The 19,251-nt window shown below is 44.5% G+C and overlaps 1 protein-coding gene and 1 pseudogene across 1 annotated transcript; one reads left to right on the top strand and one right to left on the bottom strand.

Moving 5' to 3' along the window:
• Positions 1-6,953: 6,953 nt before the first annotated feature.
• On the top strand, positions 6,954-7,973 carry LOC136461388 (uncharacterized). Its single transcript, XM_066460705.1, has one exon. It carries the CDS (start codon positions 6,954-6,956, stop codon positions 7,971-7,973), a length of 1,020 nt encoding a protein of 339 aa, XP_066316802.1.
• Positions 7,974-14,049: 6,076 nt separating this feature from the next.
• LOC136461396 (uncharacterized) lies at positions 14,050-15,444 on the bottom strand (annotated as a pseudogene).
• Between the last annotated feature and the right edge of the window lie 3,807 nt (positions 15,445-19,251).

Genomic DNA, 19,251 nt, shown 5'->3' on the forward strand with positions numbered 1-19,251 from the left:
CTTATAGCCTTGTTGAATCCTCTATAGTCCACCTCCCGTTAGTAGGCCTAGCAGGACTTTGTTACTATAGGAAACATACTTTGCTTGTGTTTTCTCTAGTAATATCCCCAGAATTGAACAATAGAAGACAAAGCTTACCGAAGTTAGAACTAGAAGACCTTAGTAGTCTCCTCTATGCTCCTATTATCTAACCTTGATTGTGAAGTTGGGTTAAGTTAGAATTAGTTACTCTCACCTTCGTTCCTTTAGGTTTGATATAAAACTAGGTTACTCTCGGTGAAGTGCTACAATAGTATAATATCTATGTGCATTAATTTATACCAATAGTACACCTAGTAGTCTTCGATAGGTCTTTGTTATTGTATAACTAGAATGTAACTATAGTTATCAATGAAATTACTGTGATGATTGTTACTGTGTCATTTATATATAGTTTTTTCCTTAAAAACAATTAATAACTGAATGGCTATGATGCTTGTTACTCCATTTTTTGAAGTGTCATAGTATTTGCCTTGGCTACATAGACATGAGCTAAAGCACCTCACTGCGATGGTGTTGGGGTGGAAGTATTTGCCTTGGTTTATTTGCAAATTGTCATTATTGCAGCTCCTGTTGCCATTTCATACGGTGATTCAGCATTAGTGTTAGATTGCAAAGTGCAGAGAATCAAATGGTCCACGTTGTCTTCCCTGCTTCATCGCCCATGACTCGCATGGGTGGCCATGGATGTCACCGACCTTGACTGTTGCCTTCCTCGCTTGTGTATATTAGTGGAGATGACTTGAATAACTTGTATTAAGAAATTGGAAACATGTGTAAGGGAATCTGAACCACATCATACGAGAAGGAAGGTAACTATAATGAGTTTAGAAAGAAATCATACTTGTGTATCATTGTATTAAGGAGAATGAAGAGTTTTTCATACAAAAAAAGAGTTTATCATACAAATCCCCATCATCCAGATATATACATCTCAACATTGATCTGCACAGAATCTACCACATTGATCTGAAGAACCTATCTCACTCATAGCGGATCCTACACTCCTCGCTGTAGAACATAGCCCACTCCTCACAACCTTCCCATCCTACGTGGACGCCGCAACCTCCGCCTCTGCACTGATGTCCATGCTGGTGACACACTGGCATGGCTAGAGGAGGCAGAGGACTAGACTGACCTGGTGCCGTCCACCTAGCAAAATCCTCCAACATGAACATGGCCTATTGGAGGAGCTGTGTACAAATCTCATTATTCCATGTCACATTCACTGCTAGGCCCGCTTCATCACCTTCGACCTTCCTCAACCACCATTGGGCAATGTTGTCATTGCCGGCACCGCTATTGGACCTGTGGAGCACAAGGGAGAGAACAAATGCAGCAACATCATGGGCTGCTGTGGCAGAGTGCTCAAGCATGTCGAGCCATAGCATGAGCACGATGTGGTCTTCCACGAAGATTGTGCGCATCCCAGTGTAGAAGTAGGCCTTTGAGTTGTCGACACTAGCAAGCCTAGCGATGAGCTTGGCATGGTACTCATGGTCATAGAACCAGTTCAAGGTCCCAAGGTGTATCCCATGCAGCAGCACCTATCACAGTGGTATGCTCTGTCTCACTATGGCATCTACAAATAGGTTGCCCATAGGTTGCGAAGATCTTCCATGGGATCCGCAGCAGCCGCAGCGACGCGGCTAGCAATCTCAATAGCCATATCCTTTGGGAGCTTCTCCATGGAACGAGGACACATGCGGTGGCTGCAAAAGATGGATCCTAAGGTTGGGTCTAGGAGCGATGTCATGGCAAAATGGAGCACTAGGGAGGGGGATTGGAGTGGAGCAAGGTGAGTTCCAAAAAACCCTCTTGGGATTTTATGATCGCTCCATTCTTGAAGGTTCCATGGCACGGGGATGTCGAACATCTCAGGGAAGTCAATCATCATCCTTCATGTGAATCGCATAAACCATGTATGAAAATGCAAAAAAATTTAGAATGAACAAATCTTTTATCTTACAATCTTACGATTACTAATTAGAGGCCCCAACGGTGTAAACCTGTGAACCGCGTAAATCGTGTATGTAAACTGTGTGAACCCCCTAATTTTGCATGTAAATTACCCACCTCTGCCATTACAAAAGATAATTCAAAGTAGTCAATAAGAATAAAATAGGCTAGCGGTTCGTCACTTCATCTCCCCTAAGATCGTGGTTAGCACTAGAGGGGTTGAGCCACGTGGTCGAGTCAATTTTCTTCGTCCAATTTCCAACACCGTTCCATCACCATTACTTCCATCGGGAGAAGCGTGCTCCACTAAGATCGTGCGAGATGTGGCCTCACCTTTAACTCCTGGTCTCGCTCATTGCAATCGAAGGGAACTCCAACGGGCGCCTATCTCACCCATCCTTCTATAAAAGTGGAGGCTAATGCAGGGAAGCAGGTACATGATTCCTTTTCTCTCAAACTTCTATCTTCTCTGTCCAGTGCTTTGCCTCCGCATTGTGCCGCCGCGTTTCGTGGAGGTGGCCATGTACTACATTTGCCTAGGGCCACTTTAGCCATGGCCACCACCTAGCTTTGGCTGGGTGAGGATCTAACCATGGAGGAGCCAGGGTTCTTGGGAGAGACGAGCTATCGATAGCACCAGAACTTGATTGGTGAGTTCTCTGCCATGGGCGATGGCGTCCTGGCCACGGTGGATGTAGAGGACATCATTCGTAACTCTCCCCATGAGTAGTTCAATTGTAACATGCCTTTGCATTCTGAATAAAAATGTTCATAATATTAGTAGTTATTACTTTGAGTTCATCTCTGTCTGCTGTGACTTTAACGTTGCATTTGTGCGCCTTAGAGTTCACAGACCGTATGACGCATCCATCATTAATAAATGCTAACATCTCCCAATCATCACCGTCGGTAGCCTTCACCACCGCTTTGATCAATTTCCAAGCCTGAGTGTGAGTCCTACGCGTCACTCCCGCACGTATTTACAAAGTTTTTTTAGAAATTTGCATTCCCACGTCTGATATAGTTGCTTACAAAGGACACCCCCACCGTATCTTTATCCTCCTCAATGCTGTTGTTCCTCATCACCGCCCCTTCTCCCTAGTGCCGAACTACGCGACCGCCCCTATTTAGTGACGTGCAAGCCGCCAGTCACCGCCGACAAGCTAGTGCTCCATGCCGGTACGCATCATCAATAGGTAGACAACATAGATCCACTGGTGACTAGGGTGGTACTCATCACCGCCATCACCGCTCAAGCTCAATGCCGCAAGATCCAAAGGCAATGGTAATGCTTTCGCACTTCCCTTATGCATTGTTCTTAGATTTTTATTCCCTTCTTCACTCATCTAAGTACGAATGAAGCTTCCATCTGATTATTAATGAGCTCACAAACACATCTCCATAGTCGATCCTTCTCTGATTCAAGCGACAGCGCCGCCGCTTTCACTGCCGTCCCCGCTCCACCAAATCCTCATCAAGATGGAGGAGGAGGCCCCCAACAAGAGGAATGAAGTGGCCATCTTCATAGACCATGTCTTGGTCCTCATCCTTAGTTGCCTCACCACCCGCTCCTTGTGCAGCTACAAGTGTGTCTGTTGCTCCTGGAATAGCCTCATTTCAGGATCCGAGTATCGTAAGGAGCTGCCTTAGATTCTTGTCGGATTCTTCTACCGTAGCTAGAAATGCAAACACAACTTAACCAGCATCAACAGTGAATACCCCTCCTTGTCCTTCTTGCCCTTCCCCATTCAGGATGTCATGATCTAAGATTGCTCCTATGGCCTCATCCTCTTCTGGTACTCTAGGTTTCCTTATGTTGTCTGCAATCCGATGACTAAGAAATGGTTGCTACTGTTAGGTAGCAACCATTCTTGTGGTTCAGCTCGCTTAGGGTTCGATCTAATAGTCTCCTTGCACTTCTATGTGTTTGAATATGGGATCAACGATGATGACTCCTTAGGTGTCAACATCTACTCATCTAAAACTAGAGCATGGATCTTTAAAGAATCTGAATGGGGCGAGGGTATTGTAGTATCACATATGGGAAAGGTGTGTTTGTTAATGGTTTTATGCACATGCTGGAGTTCACCCAGATAGTTGCTATTGATATGGAGGGAAAGACATAGAGGAAAATTCATAGGCCAACTGGTGATGCAATCTCTATCCATGAAGCTTAGGGTCAGTTGTGTTTATGTACTGCTGATACTTTAAATAGGTATGAGCTTTGAATCTGGATCCTTGAAGACTATGGTACTAGTAAATGGACATTGAAACATAAGGTGACCATGCTGGAGCTATTTGGAAAGAAGAATATTGAAATTGGTACCAAGGTTTGTGATGTGGCCTACAGAGTAATTGCAGTTCATCTAGAATGGAATTTGATTTTCCTTGTTGGGGAGGACAAATCTCTGCTTGCATATGACATGAACCGTAGTAAAGTTCATGCCCTCCCTGCCCGGGCCATCGGCTATCCTAGAAATGTCTAGAAGTTATTATGTATGAGCAGCGGACCTCACTATCTTCCTTATGTTCTCTTGTTCACGGAGTCATTAGCAGAGCACTAAAGGTGCATATCTTGTATTTTGTTGTAATTACGTATGCATTTGTTCAGGTAGGTAGTTGTTTTGATTTTATATATAGGCCAATTTGGGCTTGGTAACTAAAGGAATGGTGTGTTAAATACTATTAATTGTGCTGCTTTGTGCAGGTGGAGTCTAAGTGCTTTTGAACAATTTTTCTGCATTGGCTAGGAGAAAGAAGAGGGGTTCCATGATGCATTGCCTTCCAATTCGAAGGATGTACTAATTATATTCATTTGTGCCTAGCCAGCAAGAGTGCCACATAGGAGGAGCACAACTACATCATTTTGTTATGTAAGCATGTAGAAATCAGTACCTTTAGTTTGCAATCTATGTACCGCTTGTGTTAGGACATCAGTTGAGAAAGATGTTATGGTAAGCATCCATTGTTATTGTAAGAACATGGTTTATGGATGCAATGATTATATCTGTACGCTTTGTGTTCAGTAAGCTATTAAGGGTCGTTTATTGTTTTGTTATCACCACCGCCGTTGGTGGTGCAAACGTCCAACACTGTCGCTATACGTATAATGCCATAGGGATCAAAGTGTATCACCGCTGAATCGTTTATTAACCCCACACCGACTAAACGATCATTTAAGGCGGATCGTGGTGCAAGGCGACGGTGACCATGACTTTGCACTGGCGGATCATACGCTAAAGTGATGGTGGTGTTAACCCCCACACAGGCATCTCGGCTGTCGAACTGACAATGAACCCGCACCACTGATAGTCAGGTCGAAGTACAAGGCGACGGTGCTGGTGACCACTACACAGGCGGTTGATGTGCCCACACGACGGTTTTGATAGCCTCGACACAGTCGGATCATTTGCCAATGCGGCGTTATTAGTGTACATCCATAGCCGGGTCATGCTCCAATTAATACGACTGAAATAAGGACCTAATCACGGGTGGATCATAAGCCAACAGTGGTGTTAGTGTACACCGTAGTCGGACCCAGATAGCGACAGTGAACGCTATGACCATCACTGTCGACAGCTTACTGTCGAGACCAAAATTGGACTGCGATGTGGTGTTATGACATGGCTGCGAAATTTGCGAGTGTAGTAGTGACCCCCTCCACATATAGTCTTCCCCTTCCACCACTCCTCCACCCAAAGTTTAGGGCTTGCTGAGTACGTAATGTACTAAACCCCCTCCATTCTATGTTTTTAGGAGTAAAGCTACGGGAGCACATACCCGGATGGAACTATTGAAGCTACTTGAGGATAGGATAATAGGAGAATGTACGAGTATGGAGCTATCGAGAACTACGCAAGGATAGGACAATTAGAATATACTCGAAGACGGAGCTGTCCGAGTACTCGAAGGAGCTACGCTAGAACTACAACGATTGAGATATAGGAGTACGCTTAAGGAATAAGTCTAGGGTTATGTCCGCACTGTAAGTTATCTGTAGGAATGGAGACACGACAATATAGGACCGTTGTCTTAGAACTCTCATATATGATATAAGGCCACTGGCCCAAGCTATGTATCCCAAACCTTGTAATGTGTTTCCCCATTAACAATAAAAGTATGGTTTTTTATATCAATCTTGTTCGAATTGTGCATATCAGCTACTGATCCAGGATGCACAAAGGACCCTAAAATTAGGGGTCCGACATGCCGTGGCTTTGCGCTGGAGATTTTAACAAGGTTTAAAATCTCCGGCTAAGCCTCTTAGCTGCTGAACTCCGCAACAGCTAAGAGAAGCTATAGCCGGAGATAGCTGCAGCTAAGACATTGACCTGATTTTGCAAAAATCAGAAAAAGTATAGAACTTTGGCATAACAAATATGAAGTGATCCATAACTAATTCTCTGAGACCTTCAAACATCAATTTCAGACAATCAAATATACCATCAAACATCACCATTAGTACCATCAGACCATCAAACTTAACAAAATGGCAGATTGACCATCAGACATTCAGTATAGCTAAGCATACATTAAACAAGAACGCATCTTTAATGGACTGCAACTAGAAGCGAGACACGGAATCACTGGCGGAGGGGGCACGCTGGTTGCACACACCTTGAACACGGTCTCCGAGGCTATGTTCTGAGTGTTGAAGAGTGCGCTGCCATTTTGGGTCTTCTTGGGCTTCCGTTTCGTGGGTTGCGACCTTTTCCTGGGTCAGTCAAGGGTTTAGCTGAAGCTAAATAGGCCACTAATTAGCGGCTATCTCCGGTTATCTCCGGCTATTAGCGGCAGCGATTGTTTAGCGCTAAAAGTTGTATCTCCTAGCTGTACTCTTCCCCAGCAGCAATCTCCGGCTATAGCAGCAGCTATAGCCGGAGATTTAAAACTTTGGATTTTAATGAAATTCTGTTTCATCATGAAAAGGAGGGTGGCGGTCCCAGAAGCCAGGCATGTTTATATTAGATCACTTCAAGGAGGCTTTGGAGTTCTGTGACCTCCATGATCTCGGGTTTGTGGGTGATGTCTTCACTTGGAGGAATAAACAATACCGGGAGGAGGATTATATCCAGGAGCGCCTGGATAGGGCTGTGGCAAACGGTGCTTGGAGGGAGTGGTACCCTCTTGTGCTTGTGAGGAATGGGGACCCATATCACTCCGACCACAGACCGATGATCATCACAACAGAGGGAGCCCATCAGTCTGATCAGGTGAATGGGGGAGTACGCCCCTTTAATTTTGTGGCTAGTTGGGTGAAGGAAGAAGCTTGTGTGGGGGTGGTGTCGGAAGCGTGGGAGCTAGGGGGCGCTCGGGGTGAAGGGAGCATAGCAGAAAGGTTTAGGAGTGTTGTGGGCAGCCTTCATTCCTGGAGTGTTAATATGCTAGGAGATCATGAGAAGAGAATGAAGAAACTTAAGAAAGAGCTAGAGAAGTGTAGACGTTCTCCCATTGATGACGCTTCGGTGCATATAGAAGCTGTCTTGATTTATAGATTAGATAAAGTGGAGGAGCAGAAAGATATTTTCTGGAGACAGCATGCTCATGCTGATTGGTTGGAGAAGGGTGATAGAAACACTTCGTTCTTCCATAAATGGTGCTCTGAGAGGAAAAGGCGTAATAGAATTGGTAGACTAAAAAAGGAGGATGGGGGCTGGGTGGAAGAGGAGTTAGAGAAGCAGGATTTTATTGCTGACCATTTTATGCAGGTCTTTAAGGCGAGGCCTGTGGGTGACACTCAGCGGCTCCTTCAGGCCGTGTCACCAAAGGTGACCGCTGAAATGAACAATGATCTTGTTCGGGATTTTTCTCATGAAGAAGTGAAGTGTGCTTTGGCGGCCATAGGGGATATGAAGGCCCCTGGACCGGGTGGGATGCCTGCACTATTTTACAAACAGTATTGGGACATTGTTGGCGAGCAGGTCTGTCAGGAGGCCTTGGAGGTGTTAAGTGGTGGTGCTATGACTTTGGATTGAAATGACACTGTTATTGCTTTGATCCCAAAAGTCCAGAACCTGGAAAAGGTTACTGAGTTGCGGCCTATCATTCTTTGCAATGTTGTCTATAAGTTGATTTCTAAAGTCCTTACAAATAGACTTAAGCTTATCCTTCCTGATATCATCACACCAACTCGGAGTGCATTTGTGCCTAGGCGTTTGATTTCGGATAACATCCTGATAGCTTATGAGTTGACCCATTACATGATTAATAAAAGGAAGGGAAATACAGGGTATGCTGCTATAAAATTAGATATGAGCAAAGCATATGACAGGGTGGAATGGGGATTTCTGTCTGACATTATGAGAAAGTAGGGGTTTTGTCAGAGATGGTTTAGTTGATTATGACCTGTGTGTCCACTGTTAAATACAAAATCAAAGTTAATGGAGCTCTCTCTAACACCTTTATTCCAGAGTCTCAGGCAGGATGATCCAGTTGTCACCCTATCTTTTTTTGCTCTGTGCCGAAGGATTTTCAGCTTTATTGACAAAAGCTGAGGAAGATGGACTTGTTGCAGGAGTGAAAATCTGCAGGGATGCTCCTAGCATTTCTCACCTACTCTTCGCCGATGACTCTTTGATCTTGATTCGTGCAAAAGGGGACGATGCTAGCTAGCTCCGGAATATCCTGGAGTTGTATGAGCAATGTTCTGGACAGATGATTAACAAATCAAAGTCAGCCATCTTATTTAGCACAAACACTGGGGCTTCTGAGAGAGGGATGGTCAAGCAAATTTTAGAAGTGGAAAAAGAGACTATGAATGAAAGATATCTGGGGTTACCAGTTCATGTTGGGAGCTTGAGATCGAAGATTTTTGCTTATTTAAAAGATAGAGTTTGGAAAAGAATCCTTGGGTGGAAGGAGCAATTTCTCTCATGAGGTGGAAAGGAAATTTTAATAAAGGCAGTCGCTCAAGTTATTCCAACCGTCGGGATGGGTTGCTTTGATATTACCAAGACTTTGTGCGATCACATAAGTGCGATGATTTGCAGATATTGGTGGAAGCAACAAGAGGGGAAACATAAAATCCATCGGTTGAGCTGGGAAGTGATGATCAAGCCCAAGACGGAGGGGGAGGGCTCGTTTTCAGGGACATCCATGCTTTCAACATGGCCATGCTGTCCAAGCAGGCCTGGAGGCTCCTGCAAAACCCAGAGTCTTTATGCTCCAGGCTGCTAAGGGCTAAATAATGCTCAGGTCTTTCTGTTTTGGACGCCCAGTTAAGGGAAGGAGTCTCATATTCTTGGCGAAGCATTTTTAAAGGTACTGAGCTGCTGAAAAAGGTGCTTATCTGGAGGGTAGGCAATGGACAGGGTCTGCGCATATGGTCGGATCCCTGGCTCCCAAGGACTCGACTAGGAAACCGATTACTCCAAGGCATGGCAGTCTACTGAGAGAAGTTGTTGAACTCATCAATCCACTAACCGGTTGCTGGGATGACCAATTGGTTAGTGATACCTTCTTGGAAGAGGATGCAAATTTAATCCTATCCTTTCCCCTGCATGGAGGCATGAGTAATAGGGCGGCTTGGCATTTTGATGCTAAAGGCGCTTTCTCAGTTAACGCCTATAAAGTTTTCAGGCACGATCAGGTAAGGAGCAGTAGGAGAGGTGGTGCATCATCATCCAATACAGACCCGGCACATGATTCATTGTGGAAGAAAATATGGGAGACCGATTGTGCAAAAAAAATCAAGCACTTCCTGTGGAGGCTTTGCTACAACATTCATCCTTTGCGAGTAAATTTGAAGAGGCGAGGGGTGGTGCTGGACACTAGGTGTCCTATCTGCCAACGTTTTGACGAGGATGGGGCACATCTTTTTTCTCAAGTGCAAGCTAATGGAGAATGTTTGGTGTCAGCTGGGGTAACTCGAGAAAGATATATTCTGCTGGCTCAACCATCAGCCAGAGATGTCATTGAAGCGGTCATGAAAATGAAAGTAGAGCTGAAACTGAAGTGTTGCTTTGCTCTGTGGGTTCTGCTGGGCTGACAGAAACCGTGTTAGGGAAGGGGAGCAATGTCGAGGCCCGGCCTGGATAGTCCAAGGTGTTCTGGTGCGCATGGCTGAAAAAGATAAGAGCAGAAGAGTGCCGTGGTCAGCATGGGCCTGTCGAGATCGCACAGATGGGAGAAACCTGCTGCAGGTCATGTGAAGGTGAATTGTGATGCGGCTTCGAACCTGGCACTGGGAGTGGAGGCTGGGGCTGCGTGCTTCGCGATCAGGATGGTGATGTAGTGATGGCCTGCCGTGGAAGAATCGAAGCGCTTCTGAATCCGCTGCAAGGCGAGCTCATCGCTTGTATTCAAGGCGTCCAAGCGGCAATTGAAGTAGGGGTGGGACATGTGGTTGTTGAATCGGATGATGTAGCCGTCGTACAAGCGGTATACTCGAGCGCCTACGATCTCAGTGCTGTTACTCATCTGGTTGCGGAGCTTCGTAGCTTGTTGTCCATGAATTTCATCTCTTGGGTTGTGCAACAGAGCCACGCTCTTGTAATAGAGTAGCCCACGAATTAGCTTCGTTAGGGAGCATGAGTGATCCGGCTATGGCACCAGGTGTTGTGCCCATCCAGGCGCATATCATGTACTTGATTGCTGATGATTCAGCTCCGTCTAAGTAATGGCAAATTGTGATTTCCCTCTAAAAAAAGAGAGAGCAGAAGCTATCATATGCAGGTCCCAAAGGTCAACAGAGTGATAGAGGGTCATATGTTGGGGAAAACATTGGTGGGTAGGGGGCATCGATGGTGTTGGAGATGGCGAGTGAGATGAGGGGTACTCAAGAAAACTGAGTTGTAGATGCGATGGAAGCCGACCAATAATGCAGACAAGGTTTGATGTTGTATAAGGAGAGTGGTAGGATGATGTGCGACGTCATGGATGGCTCATTGGGTGGCGATGTTGGGGCTGCGTGGGGGGGAATGAAGGGGGAGGGAAATGGGGACGCTTGGGATCTTGTAGCAGTGCCTGGTGGGAGGCGCTCATTTCTTGGGATACAGTGGGTCGTAGTGGGCAGGGGCATGGAGGTTGAAGAGAGGGTGGCTAGTAGATTGGTGGTTTGGAGGGATGGTGTGTAGATTTGCATGTAGGCAAGTTTATAGGATGGCAAAATAAATCCTTGGGGGAGGGTGAATTCATGGGGATTGAACCCGAAAAGGGAGGGGATGAGTACATTTATCTCCTGGTGGAATAACGAGGCGAAACCTCCAAAGTAGCAACGGAATGGTTGAGGATCATAATTTTACTCGCTGAGGCCCCAATACACCTGAAATCATTCATACTTCACTAATCTGGTAGTGAACAACGGAAAATTACTTTAGATAAGGGAACAAGATGAAGCCCTATAATGTTTTCATACATCATTGTCCAGCTAGCACCAGCGGGGAACAAAACGTCCTAATGGCTTCGCGCTTTGGATGCCACAGGGGGCTCCAAACAGCGACCGGTACTCCTTGAAGGCATCATCGTCCGTGGCAAGCGTCCTTGTTAGGTCGTTCATTGACCGCCCCCCCCCCCCCCCCCCCCCCCCCCCACTTTAACATTATCACGTTTTGCACGTACAACTATTGGGTTGGATGCGCAGCGCTGCTCTTTGCTACCAGGTGCCCACTATGCCGTGGCAGGGAAAATGTGTTGTCGATCATGTAGGATCGATTCACTCTAACCAGCCAATCAGAGGGGAGGGGGTGAAGGTTTGCGGAAGCCAAAATTAATTTTAAGACCTCCCCTAAATACAAAACCAAATTAAGTCTCGTTTTCAACTCTGGACAAGATAAATCAATGAAACTTCTCAGATCACATGCTTGATGCTCTAGCATTATTTTAGAAAGATTAATCAAGTATAAACTTCCAACCAGTAAAATTAATGTAAAACCAAAAGCAGGGCATGTAAAAGAGCTGAGCAAAGCAACAAGATTACCAACACATCAATATGAGAGAATTGAACTTCATTACTCTGATATGTTCACAAGATTCAACTTACAAGCATCCTCAAAAGGATTCTCCACAAAATCCCTAAACACTAAAACAGCCGCCGGCTAAACCCTTTTGCCTACACTGCCTCTCTTCTCCAGTCGTCGCACTTAAGCCGAAGTCGCACATACACCCTGACCTGGCCTCCCTCGGTCTCCTAAAATAAACAGCCAGCACCACATACACATCACCAGGAAAGCACGCAGCACTAGGAAGCCAATCCGGCCATCTCGTAGCTAACCACGTCCAATATGGACTCCTTCCTTGCAAGCACAGCCAATCATCAAGGCTCGTGCATGCGCCGCGCGTCACCACGCACCATATCACGCGCTTGGCCACATCCTGTCGAAACCAACCAGCTAGCATGCTGATCCTGTTTTCCCTAATCGGTACATGACCAAGCCAAGTCCTCCAGCACCAAGTCCGACTGGACTAACCACACCGAATCAACAGGAACATCTCCTTGCTTAATTCGGTCAGCTCTCCAAAACGTATAAAACCTGGACACTATTCCCATGCATCACACGCACACACCATCATGCGTGTGCACGCATGTCCATCTCCTTGCCTGCACTCACGATCACACTCCCATGCATTCCTTTGCATGTCCATGTATCGTGACTGCCAATCATCATCACTCCGTAGCCCGTACATTTCCCATGTATGTCTCACAGAGTGATCTCTTTATGTACACCGTTCTTTTAGGCCAAACATCCCACATGACACCCTTGACCGATAGGACCTCAGTTCCTCCCTGAAGTTAGTCCAGAAACCTCAGTTCCTCCCTGAACCTAGATTCAGTCCGTCATCGACCACGTTCCGCCTCAAGCAACACTTGCACATGAACAAACATGCAAACCGTGTCTGAGCCCAAGTTCACGACTTGAGTCAAGTCAATCCGCACAACACCTGACACGAGCATGTCATGCAACAATACCAAATCACGATGTTATCACACATATATAAGCAGCACATGCATATCAAACTATGCCGTAATCCAAATCACTTTGCAATGCCAATTTCATATCAGACCAATGTTTCATCACATGATCTCACAATCTCCCCCTTGATGAAAACATTGGCAACACCAGATAAATAATGAACATTGGCATTCACATCTGCTAGGGGGTACATCTTCGTATATGAACAAGCATCTCAACTCATACCACAAAAATATTTATTTGAATGTAAAGGTATGAGTGTAGAATAGCTCACAATGTTTTTTATGATCCTTTAAAAGCCATCTAAAAAATGAAGAGAACAATCCACGTCTTGATCACATCAAGCAAAAGACCAAGATCCATTAAGCTCATGTTCTCCATCCTGCATCTGAAAAACCTACGTAGCACTACAAGATGTCGAGGGCCTTTGTACTGGGGTTAGTCATAAAACATTATTAGGAATCCAATACTGAGACACACGACTGAAGGCATGTGTAGGCATAACACAAGTATTCTTATGGAAAAATTCAGATTTAGATTTACTTGTGTTTCTATCAACAAAAGTGTTTGCTTCACCCTATGCACAAAGAATGGTGACACAACCTCACATGGAACAAATTCTGCACTTCTAAAATTAGACATAGCATTAGCCCTTTCTTTCCTTTGTTGTTTAGCTAGTCTAAAGCAAAAATCTACTAGATGTCCATCTTTACCACAATGAGTGCAAGTGTACTTAACTTTATGTTAACTTGAGAAGTAGAAGCAACATTTGCATTCACTTGACTAGTAGAAGACATAACACCAGCAGATTTAAAAATGATCTTTTTAGGTTCATGACCTATCTCAAATTTTCCACTACCAAGAGGTTTAACAATAGTTGGTGCATGAGTCTTAGAATGAGCATAAGGATCAAAACATAAACCCGTTTTATGTGTGCTAGTCTTTTGTTCCAAAATTTGATTCAAAATTTTAGTTTCCATCTTCCCTTGCAAGTAATCAATACGTTTCAAAAGGGTACCACAATTTTCACATGAATCACTCTTAGATTTATCCTTTTTACCACAATTAGAGCATGAAAAAACCACATGAATAGCAAAATTATCTTTTAGTTGTGCTATTTTAACATCAGCATCTTTCAACTTCAACTTAAGCAATTCACATTTATCACAAGAAGTTGGTTCCATAGCAGCATAAACATGTTTCTCATTTTTGTCTTTTTAGCCTCAAGTTGCTCTAACGTAGAAGCTTGCACATTCCTTAATGAAGTAAGCTCAGCATACACTAATTCACAAGATTTACAAGAATCATCATCAGGAATCAATGTTTTAAGTCTTGCAATTTCAGCATGTAAAGGTTCAATCAAAACATCATGTTTCTTCATCTTTTTATTTCTTTTCTCTTCTAAAGCACCAAGTTTTTCAATAGCACAAGCTAAATCATCATAAGAAGATTCTGATTGGTTACCTTCATTGTCGCTATCAATGTCACTGTTGATGGAACTTTGTTGCTTGCAATTAGACACAACCCAATTAAATTTTTCTTACCTTTGGGAGTATCATCCTCATTGTCCATGTCCACATAACTAAGATTCACTTGATCAAGAGCTGAAAGAACACGATGCACCACCTTGCGGTTTAGGTAGCTCTTCTTCTTGTTGTTCCTCAATGTGTGCTTCTTCTTGTCACTTGTGTCAATTTCTTCTTCCTTGTCCTCATTGTCCGTTGCAATTCTAGCTAAATACTTTGGGCACTTAGGACGAATATGTTTGAGCGAGCCACACTCAAAACATTGTCAGGAATCTCCACTTTTCTTTTTCTTGTTCTCACATATGCAAAGCTTGATCAAAACGAGCAGAGAAGTGTGCTAATTCTTCTACATGGAGTTGCTCTGGCTGTTCATCGGTTTGTGAAGACAAGAATGACAATACGAAGCTCGGTGAAGATGATTCATTATTAGACATGCTATGTTGAGAGGCCAAAGCAATTGATTTATTAGAATTCTTTCTAGCAAAAACATCTAATTCATGAGTTTTCAATTTAGAATAGAGAACATCTAAAATAAGCGTACTCATGACAGTAGATTCTCTAATAGATGTAACTTTCATCTCCCAAATAGATATATCTAAAGCTCCAAGTAATTGACATGCATTTTCAGCATCAGTATATGTAACATCAACAACACGTATATTACTTAAAATTTTATTAAAGCGAGCAAAGAAATCATCTAATGCTTCACCAGGTTTCATCTCAAAACGCATGTAATCCTTTTTGTACTTATCTGGATGTACCTCTTTAATTGTAGATGAACCCTCATGATAATCACAAAGTGCTTTCCATACCTGATATGTGGATTTAAGATGCACAACACGATCAAAGTCACTCCTTCCAATTCCTTGAATGATCAAGTTCCTTGACTTGCTGTCAGCCTCCACTTGTGACATGTTTGCCGCTGTCACAGCATCATTCTTGGGCACCTCAAAAGGCTTGTAGACCTTCTCCCATATTGCAAAGCCTTGCGCTTGAATATAAGACTCCATCTTCGCTTTCTAGAACTGAAAATCAACACCATCGAAAACAAAAGATTTTGTCGAATACCTATCTGTCGACACATTTTCTAATCACCAGTTAAGATCAATTAGAAAAACAACCTAGCTCTGATACCACTTGTAGGATCGATTCACTCTAAAATAGACAATTAGAGGGGGTGAATGATTGCGGAAGCCAAATTTAATTTTAAGACCTCACCTAAATACAAAACCAAATTAAGTTTCATTTCTAACTCTGGACAGATAAATCAATGAAACTTCTCACATCACAAGCTTGATGCTCTAGCATTATTTTAGATAGATTAAATCAAGTCTAAACTTCCAACCAATAAAATCAATCCAAAACCAAAAGCAGGGCATGTAAAAGAGTTGAGCGAAGCAACAAGATTACCAACACATCAATATGAGAGAATTGAACTTCATTACTCTAATTTGTTCACAAGATGCAACTTACAAGCATCCTCAAAAGGATTCTCCACAAAATCCCTAAACACTAAAACAGCCACCGGCTAAACCCTTTTTGCCTGCGTTGTCCCTCTTCTCCTGTTGTCGCACTTAAAGCTGACGTCACACACACCCTGGTCTGGCCTCCCTCGGTCTCCTAACATAAACGGCTTGCACCACATGCACATCACCTGGAAACCACACAGCACCAGGAAGCCAATCCGGCCATCTTGTAGCTAACCACAAACGCGTCCAATATGGACTCCTTCCTTGCAAGCACAGCCAATCATCAAGACTCATGCATGCGCCGCGCGTCACCACACACCATATCACGCGCTTGGCCACATCCTAGTCGAACCAACCAGCTAGCATGCTGATCCTCTTTTCCCTAATCGATACTTGATCAAGCCAAGTCCTCCAGCACCAAGTCCAACTTGACTAACCACCACCGAACCAATAGGAACATCTCCTTGCTTGATTCGGTCAGCTCTCCAAAACGTATCCAACCTGGACACTATTCCCATGCACCACATGCACACACCATGATGTACGTGCACGCACATCCATCTCCTTGCCTGCACTCATGATCACACTCCCATGCATTCCTTTGCATGTCCACGTATCACGACTACCAATCATCATCACTCCGTAGGACGTACACTTCCCGTGTATGCCTCACGGAGTTGTTGGGACATAGATATCTGAGCCGTGGAGGCAAGCCTGTGATCTAACTAAAGGTACTAACCAAGTTATGAAAGATATGATTTACAGGTACCGCGACATAGAGCCTTTGCCTACACCCTCTGGCTCGGCGAACGTACGAGAGCAGAGGCGAAGGCCCTTGGAAGTAATGGACTACAACCAAGAGTAACGCGAAGGCTAGGCGTCAAGGATGGAGGTCCAGGCGACCCGTATGAACAGCAAGGCGGAGGGAGAGGCGCTCAGGGCGGAGGCTTCGACGGGTTTGGTGAAGCCTCCGCGCGATCAGGGAAGGAACCCTTATGGCGCAAATGGACCACTAGCGGGCCTACTGTTGAGGACCATGAAGCATAGGAGGTTGAGACAGGGAAAGTCAGAGATACCCCAAGCATTTCATGCTGGTACTAGAATATTCATGAGGATATGCCTTAGCTGTTAAGGGGCAGAAATGTAAAGTAGCGACTCAATGAATAGTGTCCTATAAAAGGGGAGCCTTGCCCCATGTAAAGGGAGAGGTTGCTGAGTACATTTATGAAACCCTAATAGTGCTTGGGCCCACCATTATCCCCACCTTCGCCTAGAGCCAGTGTCTAGGCGAAAGCTTCACGCCTCTCACACCGTTAGAATCCATATTTCCAACATTGGCGCCCACTGCGTGTAGGCCAAGCAAAACCCACGATGGCGAGAAAAAGAGCAGCCTCCGCCAGGACACCTCCGAAGCCTTCTAAAAGGGGAAGGCCTAGGCGTAATGCCCGCAACACCTATGGTACTACTACTAAAGAGCCTGACATAGGAGAAGATGACGTGGAGGATCAGCCCATGGCGACCGAGGAGCAGCCGGTGCCTGAACCAACCCCAAAGCAAGTGCTCCAACAGCTCCAAGCCTAGTTGCAGAGTACGCAACAAGAAATAGATAGGTTGGCAACAACCTTTGCCACAAACCACAGGGTAGTTTAGGCATCACTTCAGGCAGCGGAGATCAGGCAGCAGTTGGTTGTCCTACTGATGGAGATACAAAGCATGCAACCCAACCAGCCTATTTCCAACATGTCTAACCAACAACACTCAGCAAATCAAAGCCAGCCCAACCCTTGGCTAGGTGTGGTCACCCAACCAACCTTCGGCACACCTTACATCTCACCACCAGTTCATAGAACTACAGACTCAAAATCTCCATTATCCGAAGGAATCCAAAGCTATTGCCAATAGCCAGAGGCTCTTCAATGGAGTTCCAAACAAAAAAGTAGAAGAAAGATCATCTTAGGCTTGTCAACAACATAGTAGTTCAGGGTCCAGTACGGTGCATAGATTGGTCGAAGACACCCATTACGTTCTTAGAATAGGACCTCCAATTGGAAAGCTACCCTCATGTTGATGCCATGGTAATCAAAGCCAATATAGTAGGCTAGGAGATTAACAGGGTTCTCATTGACTCCAGAAGCTCCGTAGACATCATCTTTGTTAATGCCTTCGACCAGATGAAATTAAGCAGAAGTCAGTTGCCGCCTTCGGACTCACCATTAATCGGTTTCGGAGGAAAGAAGATCGATGTATTAGGAAAAATATCTTTGCCAGTTTCCTTCGGAGGCCAGGAAAATGCAAGAACAGAATATGTGACCTTTGACGTAGTAGATCTCTACTACCCATACAATACTGTCTTCAGCAGAGTGTTTGCAAACAAGTTCAATGCAACCATCCATTTGGGCTACTTGTGTATGAAAATGCTAGCTTTGCATGGCACCATCACAGTCCACGATAGTCAGAAAGAGGCAAGAAACATAGAGAGAGCTATCTACAAGTTGCAGCACAATATTGACTCTGTCGAGTCAGCTAAGTGCAATGCACTGGAGCCTCCGGATATGCCGAAGGGCAAAATAGATCTCAAAGATCAAGAAGAAACAAAATTAGTTCCATTGGAGAAAGCAGTGCCAGATAGAAAAGTCACCATCGGAGGCAACCTCTCGAATGAAGAAGAAGCAGAGCTCATAGAAACCTTAGCCAAGAACAAAAATGTCTTCGCTTGGTTAGCCTCGGACCTAAAAGGAGTCTGCAGAGATATCATACAACACTCCCTCGACATCAACCCGAAAATGAAGCTAAAGAAGCAGCGACAAAGGAAAATGTTGGTAGATAGAATATTAGGAGCGAAGGCTGCGGTGCAGAGGTTGTTAGATGCAAATGTCATTAGAGAAGTCAAGAACTCAGAGTGGCTAGCAAATGTAGTGCTGCTGCCAAAGAAAAATGGGAAAATGAGGATGTGCATAGATTTCACAGATCTAAACATGGCCTACAAGAAAGATCCATTTCCTCTACCAAGGATAGATACCTCCGTTGATAAGGTGGTGGGTTGCAAACAATTTTTACTCCTGGACTATTTCTCAGGATATCACCAGATCTTGCTTAACAAGGAAGATGAGGAAAAGATTAGTTTCACTACTCCTTTTGTAACATATTGTTACATTAGGATGCTAGAGGGGCTCAAGAACATGGGTTCAACCTTCGCCAAAATGACAAAAGTGGTTCTCGGCCCCCAATTGCAGAAAAACATCATAGCTTATGTCGATGACATTATGGTGATGAGCAAGAATGAAGAGGATCACTTCGCAGATCTCAAAGAAACCATCATCAACCTCAGGGAAGATGGACTCAAGCTAA

The sequence above is a fragment of the Miscanthus floridulus genome, chromosome 1 (genome assembly GCF_019320115.1).
Source record: "Miscanthus floridulus cultivar M001 chromosome 1, ASM1932011v1, whole genome shotgun sequence".
In the NCBI taxonomy this organism is placed as follows: domain Eukaryota; kingdom Viridiplantae; phylum Streptophyta; class Magnoliopsida; order Poales; family Poaceae; genus Miscanthus; species Miscanthus floridulus.